This window comes from Morchella sextelata (assembly GCF_020137385.1).
Source record: "Morchella sextelata strain SCLS chromosome Unknown scls_2, whole genome shotgun sequence".
Taxonomy (NCBI): domain Eukaryota; kingdom Fungi; phylum Ascomycota; class Pezizomycetes; order Pezizales; family Morchellaceae; genus Morchella; species Morchella sextelata.
In genome coordinates, this window is record NW_025408617.1 from 1,580,774 (window position 1) to 1,603,889 (window position 23,116).

Consider the following 23,116-nt stretch of genomic DNA (forward strand, 5'->3'; position numbering starts at 1 on the left):
ATGCCTCAGAAGCGCGCTCTGGAAGACTATCCCCTGGCTGCGAAAGGGCCATTGGAATGTGCTTTAGAGGTGTGTTTTTCAAAATCTGCAGAAGTTGATTATATAGCTCTGACAGTAATATAGGGGAGAGCACTTCTTAATTCTTCGTTCTTCAATAAAGGGTCTGCATTTACAGTCCAAGAGCGTAAGGATTTTGGACTTGAAGGGATGCTGCCAGCCGCCGTTCATACACTTGGTGAGCGAGTTCTCAATACAGCTTGCATATAACGAATTATAGCTGTTGATAGCTTGTTTGTAGAGGAACAAGTTGAGAGAGCCTATGGACAATATTCTTCTCGCGATAGCCCGCTTGCGAAGAACTCTTTCATGACTAGTATGAAGTACCAGAATGATGTATGTATTACTCGGAGAAATCAGTATTTGTAACTTTATTATCAATACTAACCTTACCAATACATGTAGGTTCTATACTACAAGGTAAAATTTTTAAGGAGCAGCCTGGGGAGAAGAAACGAACAAACCTAACAGGAACTTCTTCCTCTTATAGCTTATCGAAACGCATATCAAAGAAATGTTCAGCGTGATATACACGCCCACCGAGGGGGACGCAATCGAAAACTACTCTCGCCTATTCCGTAGACCTGATGGTCAGCTCAGATTCCGCTCTACCAATAAAGATTCATATCTAATGCTATGTAACTTTTATAGGCTGCTTTCTCAATATACTCGAAAAGGATAACATAGGGTCGATACTCAGCAAATTCGGCAAGGAGGAAGATATTGACTACATCGTTGTTTCTGATGGCGAGGAGGTTTGTTTAATTTTCCGTACGTTCCGGTTGTGCGAAAAGCTATATTTATGCGCGGAAAGATTTTAGGTATTGGGGATCAAGGTGTAGGCGGGATTGGCATTAGTACCGCAAAGTTAGTATTGATGACGCTTTGTGCAGGGGTGAGTTCGTCCCCTCTCCCCCATCTCATATTGAACGGGCTAACATTTGAATTAGGTACATCCAAATCGGTAAGTTCGAGTCAATGAATCTTGTCTATCAATATAAGCTGATTATTCCCCAAGTACACTTCCAATAGTTTTAGACTGTGGTACAAATGTACGAATATGGGTCCCAACTATGTACCTCCCTAAAAGCCCCTGTAGCTAAAATATTATCACAGAACAAAGCCCTTATCGAAGACGAACTCTACCTCGGCCTTCGCCAGCCCCGGGTTCGGGGCGCAGAATACGGTACACTCCCCCTTCCACCTCATTCATAAAATATCACTCGCACTAAACGACCAAAGACGAATTCATAGAAACCTTTGTCCAGGCAGTCAAGAAACAGTTCCCAAAGGCCATGCTTCACTTTGAAGACTTTGGACTCCAGAATGCTAGGAGACTGTTGGAGCAATACCGGCCGCAACTGACATGTTTTAATGACGATGTGCAGGGGACGGGGGTAGTCACTATGGCGGCTATCATGGCAGCTGCGAAGGTTGCGAAAATGGAGGTTAAGGATTTGAGAGTGGTGATGTTTGGAGCCGGAACTGCGGGAACGGGTAACATACCTATTTGGGGGGGGTGACTTGTAGAGTACTGATGGGGGTTATATGATAGGAATTGCCGACCAATTTAGGGATGCAGTAGCGGAAGGAGGCAAGAGTAAAGAGGAAGCGACTGCACAGGTCTGGTAGGTTTTGAATAACACGACTCCACTAAGACATGTAACACTCAATACCTAATACTCGTACCACAGGTTGGTCGACAAGCCCGGCCTCCTCCTCAAATCCCACGGCGATCAGTTAACCACCGCACAAACTACCTACGCCCGCGAAGACGAAGAATGGTCCTCTAAAGACACCAAGGACCTAGTGACAATCATCCGCGAGGTCAAGCCGCACGTCCTCATCGGCTGCTCCACTCGCCCGAAATCATTCACGGAGGAAGTTATAAAGGAGATGGCAAAGCACGTGGAAAGGCCTGCAATATTCCCCCTCTCGAATCCAACAAAGCTCCATGAAGCGAGCCCGGAGGATATATATGCCTGGACCGATGGAAAGGCGCTTGTGGCTACGGGGTCTCCTTTCCCGCCAGTTGAACATAATGGGAAGAAATTTGACATTGGTATGTTTCCCGGGGAAATGTCGATTTAGTGTAATACTAACACACCATACAGCGGAATGCAACAACGCCACCGCCTTCCCCGGCATCGGTCTCGGGTGTATCCTCTCCCGCGCAACTCTGCTCAGCGACAAAATGCTCGTCGCAGCAATCGCCAGTCTCGCAGCACAATCGCCAGCCCTAAAAAACCCTACCAGGCCGCTCCTGCCAGATGTAGAGGACGTGAGAAGCATCAGTGCGCAGATAGCCTGTGCGGTTATCAAGCAGGCGGTCAAAGAGGGCTTAAACAGGGTTAAAGACATACCGGTGGACAACGAGGAGGAGCTTTTGGATTGGGTGGGGGTGCAGATGTGGGATCCGGTGTATAGGCCGTTGAAGAAGGTGGATAAGAATACTAGCTCAAGAGCTGCGAAGGGGGAGTTGGGGATTGGGAGGTTGGGGGAGTAGAGATTTTGGGTCATCAGTTAATTCTCGGTTATCAATGTCATGTTACTAGAGTTAATATAATATTCCAAATTCTTATGATCGTCGTGCGAGTTCTGACTACATGTAACATCTTACGCTTCAGAATTCGAAAACTATCCTACCTTATTTCTTCCCGCATATCCAGCCAACTCAATTCTTGTTTTACAAACGTCCAAACAAGCATGAAAGCCTCTAGCACCCGCCCAGAAACACCCACAGCAGTATCCAAACAAACCACAAGGATACAACTTACCGAAAAGTGATGAAACCCCAAAACCCAAAACCCCACACGTATATACCCACCGTCAAACTCTTCACTCCACACTGCTACATATCTAAACAGAACCAGATAAAGAGTCGGTTGAGCATCCTAGGTGCATGTATAAGCTATAAGCCTCACCACAAATCCGCTAGCTAGCTAGTGTATCAACTACATGTATTGTTGTCATAGCCTCCGGGCCGCACACAATTAATGAATTATCAATCATCAGGGTATCAACTAACCCTTACCCTTAGCCACTACGAGTGATAATATGTGTCGCAAATGCATTTGTCGAATACTACACTGAAGAATTAACCATTAGAACAAGAGTAGTTTTGCAGTTGGGTATCATTATTTCTAGCGACTATTGGCCGTATATATGTGAGTAAGTAATGTTCTTGATGGACTTGATTCTGAAGGGCTAATCTCTAATCTGGCACTGCCGAACAGCCCCAGTAATACAAATAGAACACATACCGCAAGACTAAAAAGCAACAAAATAGGCCATCAGGCGCCTATATAAGCATACGTATAACCTATCACACTATCGCTATCACTAGATCTCACTCGCACCAACGTTCGGCAGCGACTCCATGGCCAGTAAAATGTATTGACACAGCACCAAACAACCGCTCCCCAAATTTCATACCTATGCTACAAAAAAAGAAGCTGAAGAAAAGAACAAACCTAAGGGAATAAAACATACAACAGAACTTTTTTCTTTTCCTACCCACCACACCACGCCCCCGCCTTCCGCTCCCACCGCGATCTAACTATTAGCCAACTAAACTAGAAAGAAAAAACTAAACTACATAACTAAGCAGTCCCCTGATAAAACCTCGGCGGCATCTCCATATCCCAGCTGGGCCTCTCCACTACAACCATCTCCATGGCCTCAATGCGGTCTCCGGATGGTCCCCACGTGAACTCATCTTTTCTGCCGACGGGCAGGAAGGCCATGAGGTTTCTGTACCGGTTTGTTCTCCAGAACGGCTTATTCCGCTGCGGCTTTGCGAGCTTCTTGTTATCGCCATTACTCAGCAGGTTCTCATCATCATCCTCTTTCTCATCGTCCTCATCATTGTCGCGAATGAGCTTGAAGGGGATCTCAGAATCGTCGTCGTCCTCATCGTCGGAGGTGATACCGCGATGCTCGGACTTTGCGGAGGTAGAGAAGATGAGACCACGGGATTGGCCGAGGAGGACTTTGTCACCGGCTCCGCTCTCACCCTTGACGGCGTATTCGCTGGGCGCTTTGATGCTGCCGTTTGCGTCGCGTTTTCGCTTCTGGCCGGTGACTTCCTCGACTGCTTCTGTGGCGGGGAGGTCTTGGGAGAGGTCAAACATCCATACCCATGACGTCGCCCAGATCCAAGCTCGTACGTTCCCTGGCGAGGAGACCTCCCAGACGATGCCGGCGGCGCGGTCTTTCTGTATCCTGAACTCGTGCGGGAGGCGCTCGGAGGGGTTTCGGCGTGACCAGTCGGAGAGGCGTCCTTGGAGGATGTTGAACTCGAGGATGTGGTTGTCTTTTGCGGTGACGACAAGGAGGCGGTCTTCTTCGTCTGGGGTTCGGGACACCGGGAGCTCTTCAACCTCGACGCCCTTCTCGGTGATTGTGAGTTGGGGGGGTGTGCTGGGAGGTACGTAGGGGCGGAATTCCATCGCTGCGGCGGCGGATTTGAGCTTGGGGAGTGTGATGCCGTTCTCGTTGGCAGACCAGACACCGGATTTGAAGACAAAGGTGTCAATCCAGCCGCTGAGGTCGGCGACGGCGAGGATGCTGCTGTTGCTTGAGAAAGCAGCACGGTTGATGGTACGGTCGTAGGGGTGGAGGGAGCCTTCGTCAACCCGGCGCTTCTTGTTCTTGCCCTTCTTGGAGTTCTGTTGGGAGTTGTGGACTAGCTGTTTGCTGACTGCTGGGCTTGGGCGGTCTTGTCGCTCGAGCTCGTGTACGCTGCCAGTAAATGACACGGGTGCTTTACCGCCGGAGATGGTGAGGGCTACTGTGAGAATCCGCGAGTCGGGGGTGATCACTAGAAGTGATTTGCCGTTTGGAGAGAACTTGATGAGTCTGGCGCCTTCTTTTGCGAGCTCGATTTCGTCGGGCTCGTCGTCGGACTCATCATCTTCTTCGGAGGTCTCGAGGGTTAGGGTAGTGGGTATCGTGATTTTTCGGACTCGAAGAGCTTCGGAGGAGCTGGACTTGAGATGGAAGAGCTTGATTTCGGCAATTGTTGAGATTGCGAGAACGAAGTCTTCGCTTTCGGGGACAGGAGTGATTGCCGCTGATGTAAGGTTCTCTTCGTTCTATATTTGTGTGAGCATTGGATTGGCGGGAGTTAATTGGGGGCATAAAACGAACATTAAGCATAATACGACTAATTAATTTTCTACCGCGCTCCTCTTCCTGGTCGGTGAGAGGGTACATCTCGTCTCCATCTAGCTCTTCGATCCGCCAGATCTTGATTTCCCGTCCCCACCAGGACATCATCAAGCGGTGTTCCGGAACCGTAGTGACTATTGGTGTCTGGGGGATCGCAGGAAGCGCCAATTGATGCTCTGCAGCGAACTGGCGCAAGGGGATAACGATGGGGGTCATGTCGACACCTGAATTCCGAGTTAAAGACAGCTAGATGAGGGTTATAGGTGGGGTGTATTTATTACCTCCAGAAAGGACGACACTAAACTTGCCACACTCATAGGCAGCCATTGCCCTCACATCGTGCTTGTGGAATCTTCTCCTCGCGGTCTGTCCCCACCGTCTTGCACCACCAATGTGCTTGTAGACAATAGTGCGCATGTCGACACCACCAGAGATGACCGTATCGCCATTGATCCCGCCAACCTCAACTGCTAAGCAGTCTCCCTCATGGCTCTTGATTCTCTGCTGGAGGGTGTAGTTCTTCCCATCCCAGAAGCAGACCTCACCCCTCGAGTCTCCCGAGACAATATCCCCATTCGGCAGTACCTTCACCGACCAAACCAGGACCTCTCTGCCTTTTTCCTTATTCAGCGACATCCTCGATGTCGACCTTCCGGACCTCACATCCCACACACGGATCGTCGAGTCCGCCATCCCCGCAACCACCGTATACCGGTCCTTCCAGACGAGCGACAGCACCCTCGATTTCGACGTGCCAACCCTCATCAGACCCCTCACATACGTCATTGCGCCGCCGGCCGTCGACACCACCGTCAACGCACCATCCTCCGTGCCCACGACGATCTTCTGCGCGGTCTCCTCCTCGCTACCCTCCTCCTCCACACCGGCCCAGCGCGGCTGCGCAGCAATGCTCCAGATCACACCGCCGTTGCAGTCAAGATGCGCCTTGGGCCGCCCCGCAGCTAGATCCCACTCCGTCACAACAGACGAGTACCCAATGCTGAACAGGCGCAGGGCGCCCTTCCCGGCGGCGTCGTGGTCCTGCACCCAGGTGAGGCCCTCGATGGAGCGGTCCTGGCCGCCCTGGAGCGTGCTCTCGTGGTGCCAGGAGCCGCCGAGCGGGTTCCAGATCTCAATGGAGCCGTTTGTGCGGCCGATTGCGGCGCGGAGCGTCGGTGGCGGGGGGTGCGCGGAGGATGGGGTCGAGGGGTGGGTGAATGCGATAGAGGTGATCTGGGGGGGGGTGTAGTCGACGAAACGACATCGGTGCAGGGAGACGTGCGTCATCCTGCCTGGTGGGAGAGAAATTGAGCTGGCGGTGGGCGTGGTTGGTGAGGTTGGTGCTTGGGGTGGAAAAAGCGAATATTTGGATGAGACGGAAAATTTTGTGGGTGCTTGGCATGGGTGGGTAGGTGGTGGGAAGAGCCGCAATGCAGGCGCATGGGGGGTAGCTTGGCGGTGGGTCTGCAGTTCAGTAGTTCAGTGAGGACTACCTTCTGCCTCTTGGTATCGGAGAATCCTTTGCGGCTCCTTTTTTGTGCCTACAACAGAGTATCGTTGGACTTTCTCGAAATTCGTTGACATGAAGCAGAATATTCTATTCTTCCTGGATCATGAACAATCATTCGCAGGTTCCAACACTACCGGAAAGGATAACTGTCACCTCCGGATCCCGAATTAACTAGGAGCAAACATCGTTAGCCAGTGAACAAACGAAGCGGGAAAGATGTTAAGAACAAAAGAAGATATATTGGAAAAATCTTTGACTTTCTTGATTGACCTGCTTGATTAAGCTTTTATACATGCCAAGTAGTCTCAAAATACGACTGACTTCATAAAACATGACCGCCCTCTGACATACATGACCATGCCATGGGAAGTAGGACATTTCTCCCAGGCTCACACTTAATAATCTCAACAAAGGATACCTGATATTGACCTTATTCTCGACTATCCCTTCCTCTAATTTTAGAAAGTGTGGCTTGTGGGGTTCTTATAGCTCTCTGTGGTAGACTGCAGGGAACTGTTATTAGCGACAGATGAAGACAGCGTATAAAGATAACATGTAGCTAGATCAGGCGAAGAACACATAGCTAGAACTTGTAGTTATATTTTATGAATAGAGGAGGACCGAGACTTGAATAGACATCAGTAATTACTCTAAAATGCGCCTGCTCACAGTATTCCTGACCATTGAGAAGTTCTTCCGGCCGCAGAGAACCTGAGACGAACTCTTTTCACCCTAAATTTGGTGTTTTGTTCGAATTATATGCTGGTTTTTGAACTACACTTGGGTGAACAGCGGGACGATCAAAGGGATTCTCTAATAGTTGACTGCCTACCACACCTCACAGGAACTACAGATAGAAAGAAGAAAGGATCATCCCATGATATCACTAATAAACAGCTCATGGCGAAGTACTTTTATTGGATCTACAGACGTTGTGGCTAATCTCTGTGGCGGTGCACCCGCCAGTTGGAATGACAGGTCTTGGCAAGGGTCCTGAGACACTTTACTGCACCTCAAGCCCACAATCTGTTACCTCCCAATTGGCAGCCATTCCACCCAACCAACTCTGAGGCGTTCAAACAAAGGCCACTTCAACGCCCAGGGCGCTGTCTTACATCTCTACAAGCAAAGAATTCACATCCCAGAGAAGACCAGGGGGTTTAATCAATTCTAATCAACAACCCCGCTGCAGCGGTCAATGATCACAAGGAACGAGTAATGAGATTTGCAGATTTTATTTTTATTTGTCGGTTGATAGGGATATAAAAACGCTTCGTGTTCCCCCCAATCAATTGGAAAAAAAAAGCCTCCCTTCGTTGCTTAGCTAGCTATGGTAGAAAAGTAGAATAATGAAATGAAACTGTGATTACACCCCGTTCTAGCTAATCTATAGCTCATTGTGGGGAACTACTGAATATTAGCAAATGTCTCGAGGAGATGGCTAGACGGGGGGGGGGGGGTAGTAGAAGATTGCACATACTGAAGCGAAGGCATCCATTCCTGTTCACAATCCTCTGGTTTAGGTAGATACCCTGCGGCGCACTGTGGTGGCCCGAGATCTGTAGCAGCGTGGCCTCGATCTTTGTGCCGTTTTCGACGAGACGGATGTTCTGGGAAGTCTGGGAGAAGTTTGGTGTGTCCCACGCAAGGTATCCTATACACCGATTCAATTCAGTCAGTAACCATAATTGCTAGAAAGAATGTGCGGGGGAAGAGGTTAAGCTACCATTGAGGTTACCAATGCAGGTATTGAGGTCGAGCTCCGAGGTCTGATGGTGACCCTGATCGTTGCGGCACTCGGCACGCAAGATGTGCCCGTTGACGAGCTCGATGTTTTTGCAGGATTCGGAAAAGCCACCGCCCATTTTGATGTATGTAGTGTTTGTTGAAGGGGAAAGTTGGTCTAGGTATTTAGGTATGAAGGAGCGAAGTAAGAGATTGTGATGGTGGATGCAATTGATGATGATGTGAAGGAGGGGGGGTAGAAGAGGAGACGTGGGGCAAGCTTATATAGAGCTCTCCTACCTCCTCCCCAGCACTCAGCTCTCTACCAAGCCACCCACCATCCACCCACCATCCACCATCCACCATCCACCCGCACAGGTACATACTCCCCCTGCACACCCCGCCCAGTTCGTAATGCCAATCCCCAACTCTAAACCCGCCGATTAATCATCCCCAAATAAGCTTGCTCTGCCACCAACCTGCTTTCACCCCCCCCCCCCCCCCGGGGGGAGCGAGGAGCCAAGCCGGCACCACTGGTGACGCGTCATCCGAGTCCGATCCCCGACGTGGCTCCGAAGGTCTCGCGGTACAGCGGCGCGTGCAAGAGCCTCTTCTGACATAGCGTGCATCACCGCCTATCCGCAACGGGTTACTAATCACGCTGAGTTACCCCCCCTCGAGTGATGTGCCGTGATGGTCTGGCTGTCTGGCTGGTGGTCCGGTCTGGAGGGTGCACATGATCAGCGCTACGGTGGGACGCGTACTGAATCAGCACCGGTGGGAGGTGCGGGAAGGTGTTACTGAACTTGCTGGTGCTGGCATGCTGTGGCTGGGCGACGTACTCAGGTTGTGTTCGGCATTTTTGGGCCGGGGCGGGCCAATGGTGTGGGATCGAAACGAAACGAAACGAAACGAAACGGATGCGCTATGCATGCCTGTCATGACGGGGTGGTTGAGAAACGCCTTGTGGGTTGGGTTGGAGCAGGGCGGAGATAGCCGATAAACATGCCGATGGCATGGGGATGTTGCCATATAAAGAGCTGACCCAATGGCCGGTGTTTGCAATCGAATTACGTAGGTAAACATTCGTAGGTAGTTATGTACAATTAATAGCAACAACGGCAATTAGGTAAAACTACAATTCTTAGCTACATATTTGAGAATTAGGCGCCATATTTCTCGGACGATTGGATTACTATTCCAACCAATTGATTGAAGCTGAAGCAGGAAGTACAGTTTCCGGTAAAATTATTGCGAAAGGTTTTTTGCTACGGGGACAGACCAACAAATCCACTCTTTTAGTTCTGACTTTCGCAATAATTCTACCGGAAACTGTAGATCCAGGGCTGAATGAAGTTTGCCTTATGGTTCTGAACGTTGGATTAGTGAATGCAGGGTCACCATCCTGGCTGGACCCGTTGCTACTTCGGGGGTACTTCGGATCCCTCCAATCTTTCGCAGGGAGAGCTGCTGTCCTGATGGGGGCAGACTCCCGGGCTTGGTAGACGGTCCCACTGGGGCATGTACGGTCAATCTCAAATATACGGCGGAGTGATAAATGGTACGCAGAGGGCTGATCGACTGCCTTTTTGGTTACTATTCAAAATCTTGGAGTTGGCCATACCCCCGTGTTGACCATACACTGTGAAGGCGTCTAGTGATACTTATAGGTACATTGTAGTTCATAGAGGGGTAGAGAGGGAGGAGTCAATTGGTGGGAGTGGCTGTTTATCGATAAGGTCGAAATCTGGTGTCACGTGAGTACTGCCTCAAATCTATAGCTGAATTATACATCTGTTGGATATTTGGCTGTTCAGATAATATGAGATTAGGCCTGAATACACCATATAGGCACTTTTTTCTATCCGGTTTGTGAAATTATAGATAGCCACATCTATCAATTAACCAACCCACTTCACAGCCGTTCAATTGTCACACAAACCACCCGAGTGATACCCCATGAACCACAGAACCAATTGTTACCTACATACAAACATACATACATACAAAAAGAAAATAGGGAGAAAAAAACCATGAAAAAGACTTTTAAATATACAAATTTCCCTCCTCTTCAACGTACCGTCTACCTCCTGCGATGCCCCCCCTTGGCCACCCTCCCCTCCTTGACGCCCTTCACGCCCAGCCCCTTCCTACCATTCTTCCCCTTCTTCCCCCCCGACGAATACCCCTTCTCCACCTCCCTCTCCTCCTCCATCTCATCATCCTCCTCCCCCCTCCCCCTATTCGAAAACTTGACCCTATTCCTCTGCCCCCTCTTCGGCGCATCCTTGCCCGTAATCGCCTGGACATACGCATCCACCCCACCCGCACTCCCCGCCGCCACATCCACATCCATCTCCGCCCCCGCCCCCTCCTTCTCGTAATTCTGCTCATCGTCCAGCCCCAGCACGAGTTTCCCGTCCTCGTTCGTCTTGGGCTGCGGCTTCTTGCGGTCGCCGATGCGCGTGCGCTGCGGCCGCGTGGACGAGATGTGCGCGAGCGACTTGCGGTCGAGAAGGTCGAGCGGCTCGTCCTCGTCTTCGACGATGTAGGTTGTGTTTGTGGCCTTGCCGCGCTTGTTGGTGGCGCGGGGCGCCGCGGCGGAGTCGGCGTCGGCGTCGTTGTCGGAGGCCGAGTCGCTGTCGGAGCCGTAGATGGCTTCTTCGAACTCGGAGGCGAATTTGGATTGGCGTTTCTGCGGGGGGGGGGGGGGGGGGTTTAGCTACTGCTGTAAATAGATATCATGAGAATGAGAATACAAACCTTCGACACGGGCTTCTTCTCCTCCTCCTCGTCGTCGTTGCCCGCTGCGGCCTCCTTGTGGCGCTTCTTGCGGTCGCGGGTCTTCCTGATGTTGACGACCAGCTTCTTGTCCTCCTCGGGCACATGCCTCTCCACCGTCTCATAGCCAAAGCGGCGGATCATGCGCTCAATGATATGCTTCACCTTCGCCTTAAAGTGCGCCTTATGCTCATGGCTCCACACCATCAGATTCGGCACCAGCGTCGCCAGCCGCTCCACCATCATCTCCCGCGGCAGCGATATCACACACACCTTCACAAACCCCAGCACGCTCCTCACCACCTCGCGATTCTTACTCGTCAGGAAGAGGTCCAGCGTGCTGACCATCTCGCCGACCAGCGCGGCGCCAATGTCGTCCTTGAACTGGTACAGCACGCGCGTCAGCGCCGTGATGGACGCACTGATCATGTGCGGCGTCGACCCCGCCAGCCCCGCCGAGATCATCGTGACATACTCGTCGAGCGTAGCGGGGACGTCCGGTGCGTCAGCCGGCATATGTGCAACACGGCGATTCACCACCGTGCCGCCGGCGCGCATCTTCTCGCCCATGAGCACGAGGAGGTCGAAGGCCGCCGTGCGCGCCTTCTCGTTGACCTCCTTGGCGGAGATGACAACCTCCGAGAGCACGCTCGGGATGAAGTGCATATCGGTGCTTGGGAGGAACTCGACGATCTGGGCGAGGGCCGCGAGGCGGTCACGCCGCGCGGGGGGCGTGGCCTTGTCGGCGGCGGCGATGAGGAACTGCTGCAGCTCTTCGGACTTGTGCTGTAGTGCGGAGCGGCCGGACTCGGTCTCGGCGAGGCGCGGGACGACCTTGTAGGCTTTCTTCTGCAGCTGCGGGTCGGCGCTGTTGGTGACGGTGGCGGCGAAGATGAGGAAGAGGCTGTGGTGGCTGTCGGCGGGGAGGTACGGCGTGATGGCGATGACCAGGTCCATCAGCGTGTGTGCCATCGGCGGCATTCGGTCCTGTCCTGGGGCAGGCTTCTCTTTCGGCTTCTCGGCTTGGGCTGCGGCCTCCGCGAGCGCGCCCTCGAGCATGGTGGTGACCTTTGCGAACGTGGCCATGAGCTCGGCGTGCGGCGTGATGCTGAGGAAGCTGTTGAGGCACTTGAGGATGAAGCCGCGGTACTGCGGGAGCGTGGTGCTGTAGACGTTGAAGAGCACGGCGAGCAGGTTTGAGGAGAAGGAGGCGAGGTGGGCGATGTTGCGGGCGGCGTCTGCTTTGGAGACGCGGCGCTGGGCGACGAGGTCGTCGTCGCCGTCGGCGACAAGCTCGAGGAGGGACTTGTTGGTGTCGACGAGCGATTGCAGGCCCTTGCAGATGTCGGCGCGCAGCTCGACCTTTTGGTAGAGCACGTTTGCGAGCAGCTCGGCGAAGGGCTGGTCGAATGCCTGTGCTCATGGAGAGAATAGTTAGAATAGTTGGAATAGTTGGAATAGTTGGAATAGTTGGAATAGTTGGATATTCAGAGAGAGAGATGTAGATGCAATGTCAATGATCGTTATCCCCACAACCACAGCTGTGCAGAATCACCGCCCATCACTCGCCACCAAGAAATGATAGAATGGAGAAATGATAGAATAGAGGGAAATGAGAGAATGGAGAAATGAGAGAATGGAGAAATGATAGAATGGAGAAATGAGAGAATGGAGAAATGAGAGAATGGAGAGAAAGGATCAAACACGCACCTCACACAGATCCACCGGCAGGTCGCAGTAGCCCGGAAACAGCGCCCACGCCTGCCCGACGAGCGTCTCGAAGATCTTCCCCTCAACCGTCTTCTCGCCGCCGCCCTCCGCCGCCCCAACAACGCGCTCAAAGAACGCCTCGCTCATCGGCACAAACACCTCCCTGAAGTGCCCCAGCCGCGTGTTGCCCACATACTCCCTCAGCACCGGCAGCATCCACGCCCGCCCCGGCGCACCCGGCTTCGGCGCCACAAGATTCAGCGGCAGCAGCGCCAGCACGGCGTCCGGCCCCATCGCGCGCACCGCATGGCCGAGCACCTCGTCGGCCTCCTTCTTCCCCTGGAAGCCCTCGTTCGCGCGCAGCTCCCCGATCGTCTTCACGGCGTCATTCAGCAGCGGGCTCGCGCGCCACAGCAGCTTATCGAGCAGCGCCACGAGCACCTCAAACACCTCCGCCCACGCGCCCTGGAACCGCACACTCAGCAGCTCGTTCGTGCCCGCCGCCACCTTCGCCAACACGCCCTCCGTGCTCCGCGTCACATCCAGCAGCGCCCGGTCCGGGATCGCCGTCGTCGCCAGCGCAACCAGGCACTGCGCCGCCGACACCCTCACGTCCCTGGCCGCGCCCTGCAGATACGCCGCCACAACCCCCCACAGCGCCGGCAGCCCCGCAAACGCCTTGTCCTCGTCCACAGCGGCAAACACCTCCCACCCGCGCGCCACGACCGCCAGCCACGCCGGCGCAACCCCCGCGTCCCCCACGCCCGGCCGCAGCTCCATGATGGCCTCCAGCACGCCGGGCAGCTTCGCGTGATACACCTCGTCGGCCCCCAGCCCCGCAAAGCACTCCTCAAACACCCCCAGCGCCGCGGCCACAAGATACTCGTTGCTGCTCCGCGCAATGGCCAGCAGCGCGGCCGCCAGCGCGTCGATGCGGCGGCACGGGAACCCGCCGCTGCCGCCGCCGACGACGGCGCGCAGCAGCTGCAGCGCGTGCATCATGCGCGGGTCTGCCGCCGCCCCCTTCTTGTTGTTGTTGTTGTTGTCGCCGCCGGTGTGCGCGGCAGAGAGCGCGGTGAGTGTGGTGAGCGCCGTGGCCGCACACATGTCGGCGGCCGGATGCTCTGTTGCCGGGCTGGCCGGCGGGTGCTGCAGGATGTGTGTGACGGCCTCCTGCGCGCGCTTTCGGACCTTGGGCCGCTCGTCCATGGCGAGGGTGAGGAGGCCGGCCAGTGCCCTCCTGGGCCCTATCTCGCGCTGTGGGATCGCCCATGCGGAGGAGTCCTGGGCGGTGAGGAGGGCGTCGAGGACGCCGATGGAGCTGCGGAGGAGGGGGGCGTCGGCGGTGGGGTGCGAGAGTGGGGGGACGAGGTGGGTGAGGATCTGCGAGAAGCGGGCGCGTAGGAGGGCGGGGGGCGCGTAGGGGGTGATGAGGTCGAGGAGGTAGATGGTGGGGGCGGCGAGGGAGGGGTTGGTGGTGGTGGTGGGGAGGAGGGAGAGGAGGGAGGCGAGGTAGGTGGTGGGGGTGAAGGGGGTGGAGGTGGAGGTGAGGGTGGATTCGAGGGCTGTGAGGACTATGGCTACCTGGGGGGGGGGTGTTAGCATTTGATTTATATGTACGATTGGGGGTATTTGGGGGGGGGACCTGTTTCTGGTTCTGCAGATTCGGGGACCGGATCTTGTCCAGTTTCGCCTCGAGGGACGACATTGCGAAGTGAGAGAGTGGCACAGAGACACAGAAATATTCAGAGTAGAATTGACGTCTCAGTTGTGTCTGTTCTGTCTGTTTTGTTGTTTTGTCTCTTTTGTCTCTTTTGTTGTTGGTCCTGCGAGATTTTGATATGGCAGCTTTTTTTGTGCGGAGCAGAAAAATTGCTGCAGGGGTGCTTAGTGCGTGGTGGAGTAGGGTTGGGAAGTGCAGTGGTGGGGGACGCAAGGCAGGGTAACTGGTGGTGGGGGAAGTGGGTGTTGCGATCATTTCCAGGGTTTGGTATCATTACCGCTATCACAGTAACTACAGCACACAAGAGGCAAATATATATCCTGCTACAATTCAATCTTTTAAATCACAGCAACAGCCAGCCTACAATTGAACCACGCAGAACGATAGAGACAAATATTTAGCTACATCTGTATTAAACCCTTAATTTAAATCACAACACCAGTAGTAGCTACAATTGAAAAAGGGGGGCACATTAAGAAAGAAAAACCAATCCATAGCTACGCACGTTAAATCAAACCGTTTTAAATCACAATAGCCACCCACCACGCACCATACCCCACCCCTAGCTAGCTAGTCGTCAATCGCGACATCCTCCACCCTCACCAGCCCACACGCCATGCCCGCAGCAGCCCACCCTCCCGCCACGAGGTTCTGGTTCCAGCACACCTGCGTGATATTCGACTGCTCCGGGTATGCCTGTCGCAAAATCAGAACAGCTCAACACCAGACAAGAGAGGGGAGGGGGGGCAAACCGTCGAGTGCACGAGCGCAGTGTTGTTCTGCCGGCGCTTGAGCTTCTCGCTCTTGGTCTCAAACTCCTCGAGCTTGAAGCCCTCGCTCATGCGGAACATGTTGCTCTTGCGCGCGTATTCGAGCTGGAACCATGTCTGCTGGTAGTTCTTCTGTGTCCCCGTTTATCTTATTAGCACTCTCTCTCCCCCCCCCCCCCCCAAAACAAAGCGGAGAAACTCACAATCTTCCCATGAAACGTCCTCCTCACCGGATTGCTAAACGCACACTCCCCCTCACTCCCGCCACTCACCAAAAACGCGTGCACCGCACTCCCCGCCACCGCATTCACCACGCCACTATGCTTACACACCGTCGTGGCCGAAAAGAACCTCCTCAGCGGGTAAAACTTGACCCACGCCCCCTCCTCGCTGCTGACCGCGGCGCTCACCGCGTCCACCCAGCAGATACTCGTCGGCGCGATCCTGCTGCGATTGTTCACCACCGTGTCGGTGTACGGGTCGAGCAGGCTCGTGATGCGGCAGTACCCGTCGAGCGAGGCCGTGACGACGTGCGTGGGGAAGCTCGGGAAGCAGGAGGCGATGGCCGCGATGTAGGTCTGGTGGATGGGCGTGTACAGGTAGGGCGTGCCCGGGTGGCGGGTGAGGTCCCAGGCGGCGAGGAAGCCGTTGGAGCAGCCGGCGATGAGGCTGTGCGGGGTGAGCCAGGTGAGGGTTGTGCAGAGGGTTGCGTCGAGGGAGAGGGTGTAGGCCGGCACGGTCACCTTCACTGTGTGTTTGGACGTGTGTTGGCGATCGTTTACCCCGACGGGAAGGGAGAGGGGGACATACCGAAAGCAGTAGCACCGCCCGCTTCTTCCTCCTCCGCTGTCTGTTCCGGGAGGCGGACCTGGATGACCCTGATGTTGCCATCGCGAAACACGGCGGCGAGGAGGCCGAGGTCTCTTTCGTCCGCGTTCTCTCTGGGGGCCTGGTGGAACTTGAGGCACGAGGCGTAGCCCCAGTCGTGGCAGAGGGCGAGCTGCAGGTTTGGGGGGGCGGAGGAGGTGGTGCCGGTGGCGTCGGTGGGGAAGCGCCAGACTTGGATGCAGGAGGGGCCTGGGGCGCGCTCGAATGCGGGGGGCGTTTCGCGGGCGGCGGTGGGCGGGCGGGGGGGTGGCGGGGAGGGGGCGAAGGTGCTGTCGTGTTTGGTGGAGAGGAGGAGGTATTGGCTGCCTGCGTTGTATCAGTGGGTATTCTCATAAAGAAATAGAGGAAGGAAGGAAGGAATATGGGAATATGGGAATATAGGAATATAGGAATATAGCAATATAGCAATATAGCAATACAGCAATATAGCAATATAGCAATATAGCAATACAGCAATATAGCAATATAGCAATATAGCAATACAGCAATATAGCAATATAGCAATATAGCAATATAACTCACCCTTCGATCTATCCGGCGCCCACTCCATGCCCGTAACATGCCCCCCCGCATTCAACACCACCGCCTTCCCGCCCATCCACACCCTAAACCTCTCAAACTCCACGACCCCCCCCCCTCACAATACACTTCAACACCCCCTCCGGCACATCCGGCAGGTATTTCTCCCTCCCCCCCTCCTGCACACTCTCCACCCTCTGCTCCCCCACCTCCACCGCCCTCACCTCCCCCCCCCTCCAAAACGGCGTCACCCTCAGCCCCCTCCTCTCCGGCACCGCCGGCAAGCCAATGTACTCGTCCCTTACGCCAATCGCCTTCACCAGCGTCTCGTTATTCTGCCCATACGTCGTAATGATCCTCTCGCGCTTCCCCGTGCTCTTGATGAACCCCGGCCGATACGTAATCTTGACGCTCGGGTCCGGCGGGCGCAGCGCGCCAGGCACGTCCGCGGCGCCGGCCGCGGCAGGGCGGTTACGTCTGCGCAGGCCCGGCGGGGCGCCGGTGACGCGGTTGACGCGGAAGACGTGGGGCTTGTGGATGCGTGCGGCGTTGCCGCTGCGGGCTTTGCGCTTCCGGCGCGGGGGGGCGCCGCCGCCGCCGTCGGAGGCGTCGTCGTCGTCGGAGGCGTAGGCGTCGTCGTCCTCGTCGTCGGTGTAGGCTTCGGAGTCGTCGGAGTCGTCGTCGTCGGAGGCGGCGGAGTCGGGGGAGGGGTCGGAGTCTTCGTCCGCGGGGACGCTGCTGCTGGGTGCGGTGTCGGCGGCGGCGGCGGTGGCGTCGGTGTCGAGGGCGTAGCTTGTCGGTTTCTTTGCGCGGGAGGCGCGGGTGGCCATCTTGAAGCCTTTGGTGTTGGTGGTGGTTGTGGGCAAGCGGTGGTGGTGATGCTCGATGGCTGGTGTTGTGTGTGCGCGGTCATTGGCCTGGGACGTTAGCTGCCGGGCATCGGTCCTTCGTCTCTTTGACGCGCCCGGATCCACCACTGCGGCACCAATGATCGGCTGTGCACGTTCCTGGCGGCACGGCCACGGCCACAGCCACGGTTACCCGCCCCGGCACACGCAAGGACGCTCGATGCGGGTGCTCTGCTCGTCCGCGTTCACCACGGCCACTCTCACCACCACGGCCACCACCACGCCCACTCTCACCATCCCCACCGCGCCCACTCTCAACATCCCCACCAACATCCCCACCAACATCCCCACCAACATCACCATGCCACCACCACCACCAAAACCCACCACCACCACCACCACCACCCCGCTCGACTACCACTACATGCGCCACGCCCTCACCCTCGCCACGCACGCACTCAGCACCCTCGAGGTCCCCGTCGCCTGCCTCTTCGTGCACACGCCCACCTCCAGCATCCTCGCGACCGGCCACAACGACACCAACCGCTCCCTCCTCGGCACGCGCCACGCCGAGTTCCTCGCAATCGAGTCCATCCTGCGCGCCCACCCCCCGTCAATCTTCGCGGAGACGACGCTCTACGTGACGGTGGAGCCGTGCGTGATGTGTGCGTCGGCGCTGGACCAGCTGGGCGTGCGCCGCGTCGTGTTTGGGTGTGCGAACGAGCGCTTTGGCGGCTGCGGGGGCGCGGTAAGCGTGCGGAGGGGCTTCGAGTGTGTGGGGGGGGTGTACCGCGAGGAGGCCATACTGCTGCTGAGGAGGTTCTATGTGCAGGAGAATGGGAGGGCGCCGAGGCCGGCGGCGAAGGGGGGGCGGGAGTTGAAGCTTGTGGTGGAGCCGTTGGGGGAGTAGACTATAGAGGGTAGAGGGGAGGTATTCTTTTTGTTTCGAGGGGTATTCTTTTTGTTTCTCGGGGCATTCTTTTTGTTTCTCGGGGCATTCTTTTTGTTTCTCGGGGTATTCTTTTTGTTTCTCGGGGCATTCTTTTTGTTTCTCGGGGTATTCTTTTTGTTTCTCGGGGCATTCTTTTTGTTTCTCGCCGGGGGTAGAGGGGTAGAGGGGACTACGTAGAGGGGAGGTATTCTTTTTGTTTCGAGGGGCATTCTTTTTGTTTCGAGGGGCATTCTTTTTGTTTCGAGGGGATTCTTGTTTCTTTTCCCGAGCTGTTTGCTCTTTTGCTGCTTCTCTTGCTCTCTTGCTTTTTTGCTGTTCTGCTCTTTTGCTGCTTCTCTTGCTCTCTTGCTTTTTTGCTGTTCTGCTCTTTTGCTGCTTCTCTTGCTCTCTTGCTGCTTCTCTTGCTGCTTCTCTTGCTCTCTTGCTTTTTTGCTGTTCTGCTCTTTTGCTGCTGCTCTTGCTCTCTTGCTGCTTCTCTTCTCTTGCTCTCTTGCTGCTTCTCTTGCTCTCTTGCTTTTTTGCTGCTCTGTAGATACCTACTTAGAACCTCCATGGACGCAGCAGCTAGATCTAGATCGCAGAGTGCGTGGTTGCCGGTCCATGGGACAGCCCGACAGCCATCACGGGGCCGTGTGGATGGAAAGCACGCACGTGCATCATTTCCCCTTGTGCTCATTTTTGCTGTCGCGCGAGTGCTTGACATTCCAGAGTGTGCCTTATGTAGGGACAATATTATCATTAGCACCCATGTGCCCAATTCCTCACTCTCCTCTCTCCTCCTACTACTAAGCTCTACACAACAGATCTAGCTACTCTACGCTCTTACTATTAGCCTATATGATCATGTGCACCCCCCAGTCAGTCCCCAGACCCCCCCCCCCCAATCTCCCCCCAAAACAGATCAGCAGGACGATATCCCCCTCCAGCCCATGCGACCTCCAACCAAAAGGCGGGGAAGCGCCAAGCCGGGTAGTGCGTCCCATATCGAGCAGCTCAGACATCTCCCAACGGCGGGGTTCAGCCTATCCCGACCAGCCTACTGTACCCTACCCTGTTTCTTCCTCTCCACCAGATCTGTCTGTCTGTCTGGGGTTGCTGGGGTAGGCAATGAGCGGGCCTGCTGCCCAAAATAAACGCAACAGGACAAGCAAGCAAGACAAGACAAGAGACACTTGGTATGAAACTCTTCGGGACTCGGCGTGGTTGGCTGGGCTGGGTTGCTGGCTTGCTAGTGCGACTCTCTCTCTCGCTCGGAGGAGGTGAGAGGAGAAAGAGAGGGAGGGAGAGAAGCTGCTTTTCCTATTTTATTATAATTAGCAATACACCCCCGGGCACCGCGAGAAAAAAAAGAAAGAAAGAAGAGAGAAGCTTCAAACCCATAGTCTGAAGCTCTACAGATAGCACCATGAGGTCCTCACAGCTCCTTCTCCTCCTCCTTGCGCTGCCCTCCAGCCTCTGCACCCCACTCCAGCTAGACACTTCCACCTTCTCCTCCTCCTCCTCCTCCTCCTCTTCCACCGCGCAAACCCCCCTCCTCCCCAACGAGCATGTCTCCTCCCCGCGCAACGACGCCCTGGCGGCCATGACTGCCGCCCTCACAACCCTCCAATCGCAGTTCTTCACCCACTCAACCGGCACCTACCCGACGGGCATAAACTGGACGCGCGCCGTCCTCGGCACGCTCCTCGCCGCCAGCACCCGCACCCTCTCCTCCTCCCCCTCGCCCCAGCACCGCGCGCTCTCAAACCGCTTCTTCACCGAGCTCATCGCCGTCTACTACGGCCAAGACATGCACCTCAAGCAGGAAGCCTACGACGACATCCTCTGGGTCGTCCTGCAATGGCTCGAGGCCCTCAAAACCATCAACCTCCGCGCCGACCGCTTCGAGCCCACGGAGTGGAGCGGGTCCGAGTGGACGCCCGCCTTCGCGGACCGCGCGGCCGAGTTCTACACGATTGCGGAGCGCGGCTGGGACGAGGCGCTGTGCCGGGGCGGCATGATCTGGAGCCCGTGGCTGGAGCCGTACAAGAACGCCATCACCAACGAGCTGTACGTTTCCGCCTCCGTCGGCATGTATCTGTACCATCCTGCGCACAGCCCGGCGCACCTGAGCAATGCGCTGCGCGCGCATGCGTGGTTGGCGGCGAGCGGGATGCGCAATGCGCAGGGGCTGTACACGGACGGGTTCCACGTCTCGAAGCTGAAGCTGCCGCCGTCGGCGGGGGAGAAGACGTGCGACCAGCGGGACGAGATGGTGTATACGTACAACCAGGGGGTGCTGCTCTCCGGGCTGCGGGGGCTGGCGGAGGTGACGGGGGAGCGGGCGTATCTGGAGGAGGGGTTTGCGCTGGTGGATGCGGTGGTGAGCAGTCAGGGGAAGGTCGGCGAGATTGTGGCGGGGGGCATATTGACGGAGAAGTGTGATCCTGAGAGCAGGTGTAGCCAGAATGGGCATACGTTTAAAGGTCTGTCTGTACCATCCATCCACCCCCCCCCCCCCCCCCCCCAAAATTGAAACCCCAGAATTGGACAGCAGGAAGGAGGGAAAGAAAGAAAGAAAGTGACTTACCTCTGTGGCAAACAGGAATCTTCATGCACCACTTAACGCTCTTCTGCACGCCCCTCGTGCCCCTCCCCGGCGCCGCAGCCAGCAACCTGACCGTCGCCTTCAGCGCCGATACAATCAGCTGGCACAGTGAAGTCTGCAGCAAGTACAACCTCTTCCTAGTCACTAACGCGGCCGCAGCCTGGCGGACGCGGAACGCCAATGGTGTTGTAGGCGCGTGGTGGGGAGCGCCCGATGCCGCGGGGCTGCCCAATTCCGACTCGCCCTTCTGGGATGCGCAGGAGGGGCGGTTTAAAACGGAACTAGACGCTGGGGCGACCGATCACCTGAATCCTGAGATTCCAGTGGGGGTGGATCTGGCGAATAAGGGCGATCTGAATGACCGGGGGAGAGGGCGAACGGTGGAGAGCCATTCGGGGGGGTTGGCGGCGCTGCGGGCGGTGGTGGAGGTGGTGTTTGCGTAGGGATCTCTATTGGTTTGCAATTGCGAAAGTGTTTATTTGCGGCATTTTGGGTTGGCTGGTTTGGTGGTTATGTGTAGATGATTCGATGAATTTTTCCTTTCCTTTCCTTTCTTTTCCCTTTTCTTTCCTTCCCCATGGTGGCCGTGGAGAAGGAGGAGTGCTTGTGGGTGTGCTTGGTTTATACAGTCCGTATATATATCATAGATATATATATATATATATATATACTCATGTAAAGTACTATTATTATTGTTAGTTATACCTAGACCTTAAAGATAGCACCTGTAGAGTATAGTAGCCTTATATTATATATCGAAGACACCCATTCCGATGCCTGAAAACACCACTACTGCTGAAAAGTTGAATGAATGTATTGATTGCCGTCGATAGAGTCCAGCCTTGCAAGTAAAGTACCTACTGTAAGGCATTGCGTGTGTGGTCCAATGGCCGTAAACGTAATAAGATCTAGAGCAAACTATTGGATGAGAAGAGAGACGATGATGTATTGACAGGACTAGAGTGACATGCTTGAGGACAGGCCGTCACGCCACCTATTATATTCCTCACAGTTGGTATGTAGCTGACAGTAATAAAATACTCACTCAGTCAGGGCAGCACTGCAAATTTATTTAAGCTTATCTTATCGATCGAGGGTGCTTATGTCAGTCAGCCAGTATCAACAGCTGCAAACACTTTGTTTCCCACTCGACTCCTCGTAACTTACCGGCATGGTACATGAGGAATTCGTGATATTTTACCCGGTCAGAAACACTCGCATATCACCCATTAACTCTTTCTTCCTCTCGAGTATTTTCCCAATACCAAATCCCCCTCTCCTCTCCGCAATCCAGGAACTAGATACTCAATCAATACCGTAGTTAGTTAATGACTAACCACCTTTAAACCTCCAAGTAACGTGCGTGACGGTTCCAGCTACCACAACCACAAGAGGGTTGCCTGAGTACGTTCCCACCCAGGATAAGATTGACCAGGACAAGACAGTCAAGACAGACAGACATGGGTGCGGTCTTGTCTGTGGAACAGTGACGGCCAGCGCACAACCCCTCGTCGCCTTCTGGTTCGCTCCCTCCCTCCCTCCCGCACTCAACCTAACCTAGAAGACTATTCCGACTTTGCCCTTCTTGGGATCCGGCGGACCCGGGGGCGGACCCTTGGGGGTGGAGAGAAATAAATTAGAAAAATAAAAGATAAAAGATATCGATAGAACCTTCAAAACTGCGCACGAGGAGAGAGAGGTTTTTTTGTTTTTTGTTTTTTGTTTCGCTCAGGTTGCAATGTCACCCTGAACAATTCCAATTCCTCTAATTCTCAAGACCATCATATCCATCAGCGCGCAAAGCAAGGTTCGTCGTGATCACCCATTCATTCCACAGACACAGACTCACTCTCAGTCACTTATGATCACCCGGA

At 55.0% G+C, this 23,116-nt stretch overlaps 7 protein-coding genes across 7 annotated transcripts; 3 read left to right on the forward strand and 4 right to left on the reverse strand.

Moving 5' to 3' along the window:
• H6S33_005669 (uncharacterized protein) lies at nt 1-2,563 on the forward strand (the record flags this gene model as incomplete). The annotated part of the gene is made up of 14 exons (XM_044837040.1): nt 1-69; nt 124-235; nt 299-393; nt 463-477; nt 548-647; nt 709-812; nt 872-952; nt 1,008-1,021; nt 1,076-1,109; nt 1,174-1,243; nt 1,300-1,554; nt 1,613-1,685; nt 1,752-2,119; nt 2,172-2,563. 14 exons carry the CDS (start codon nt 1-3, stop codon nt 2,561-2,563), a joined length of 1,782 nt encoding a protein of 593 aa, XP_044698978.1.
• A 1,096-nt stretch (nt 2,564-3,659) lies between these two features.
• Nucleotides 3,660-6,516, reverse strand: H6S33_005670 (uncharacterized protein; the record flags this gene model as incomplete). Its single annotated transcript, XM_044837041.1, has 3 exons — nt 3,660-5,153; nt 5,209-5,453; nt 5,511-6,516. The coding sequence occupies 3 exons, from the start codon at nt 6,514-6,516 to the stop codon at nt 3,660-3,662; spliced, it is 2,745 nt and encodes a 914-aa protein (XP_044698979.1).
• A 1,610-nt stretch (nt 6,517-8,126) lies between these two features.
• On the reverse strand, nt 8,127-8,604 carry H6S33_005671 (uncharacterized protein; the record flags this gene model as incomplete). The annotated part of the gene is made up of 3 exons (XM_044837042.1): nt 8,127-8,146; nt 8,220-8,393; nt 8,466-8,604. The coding sequence occupies 3 exons, from the start codon at nt 8,602-8,604 to the stop codon at nt 8,127-8,129; spliced, it is 333 nt and encodes a 110-aa protein (XP_044698980.1).
• Nucleotides 8,605-10,547: 1,943 nt separating this feature from the next.
• Nucleotides 10,548-14,663, reverse strand: H6S33_005672 (uncharacterized protein; the record flags this gene model as incomplete). Its single annotated transcript, XM_044837043.1, has 4 exons — nt 10,548-11,159; nt 11,228-12,658; nt 12,956-14,539; nt 14,601-14,663. 4 exons carry the CDS (start codon nt 14,661-14,663, stop codon nt 10,548-10,550), a joined length of 3,690 nt encoding a protein of 1,229 aa, XP_044698981.1.
• Nucleotides 14,664-15,248: 585 nt separating this feature from the next.
• On the reverse strand, nt 15,249-17,685 carry H6S33_005673 (uncharacterized protein; the record flags this gene model as incomplete). Its single annotated transcript, XM_044837044.1, has 6 exons — nt 15,249-15,374; nt 15,431-15,580; nt 15,652-16,196; nt 16,259-16,642; nt 16,859-16,922; nt 16,978-17,685. 6 exons carry the CDS (start codon nt 17,683-17,685, stop codon nt 15,249-15,251), a joined length of 1,977 nt encoding a protein of 658 aa, XP_044698982.1.
• Nucleotides 17,686-18,064: 379 nt separating this feature from the next.
• H6S33_005674 (uncharacterized protein) lies at nt 18,065-18,613 on the forward strand (the record flags this gene model as incomplete). Its single annotated transcript, XM_044837045.1, has 1 exon — nt 18,065-18,613. The coding sequence occupies one exon, from the start codon at nt 18,065-18,067 to the stop codon at nt 18,611-18,613; it is 549 nt and encodes a 182-aa protein (XP_044698983.1).
• Nucleotides 18,614-20,060: 1,447 nt separating this feature from the next.
• On the forward strand, nt 20,061-21,685 carry H6S33_005675 (uncharacterized protein; the record flags this gene model as incomplete). The annotated part of the gene is made up of 2 exons (XM_044837046.1): nt 20,061-21,120; nt 21,240-21,685. 2 exons carry the CDS (start codon nt 20,061-20,063, stop codon nt 21,683-21,685), a joined length of 1,506 nt encoding a protein of 501 aa, XP_044698984.1.
• Between the last annotated feature and the right edge of the window lie 1,431 nt (nt 21,686-23,116).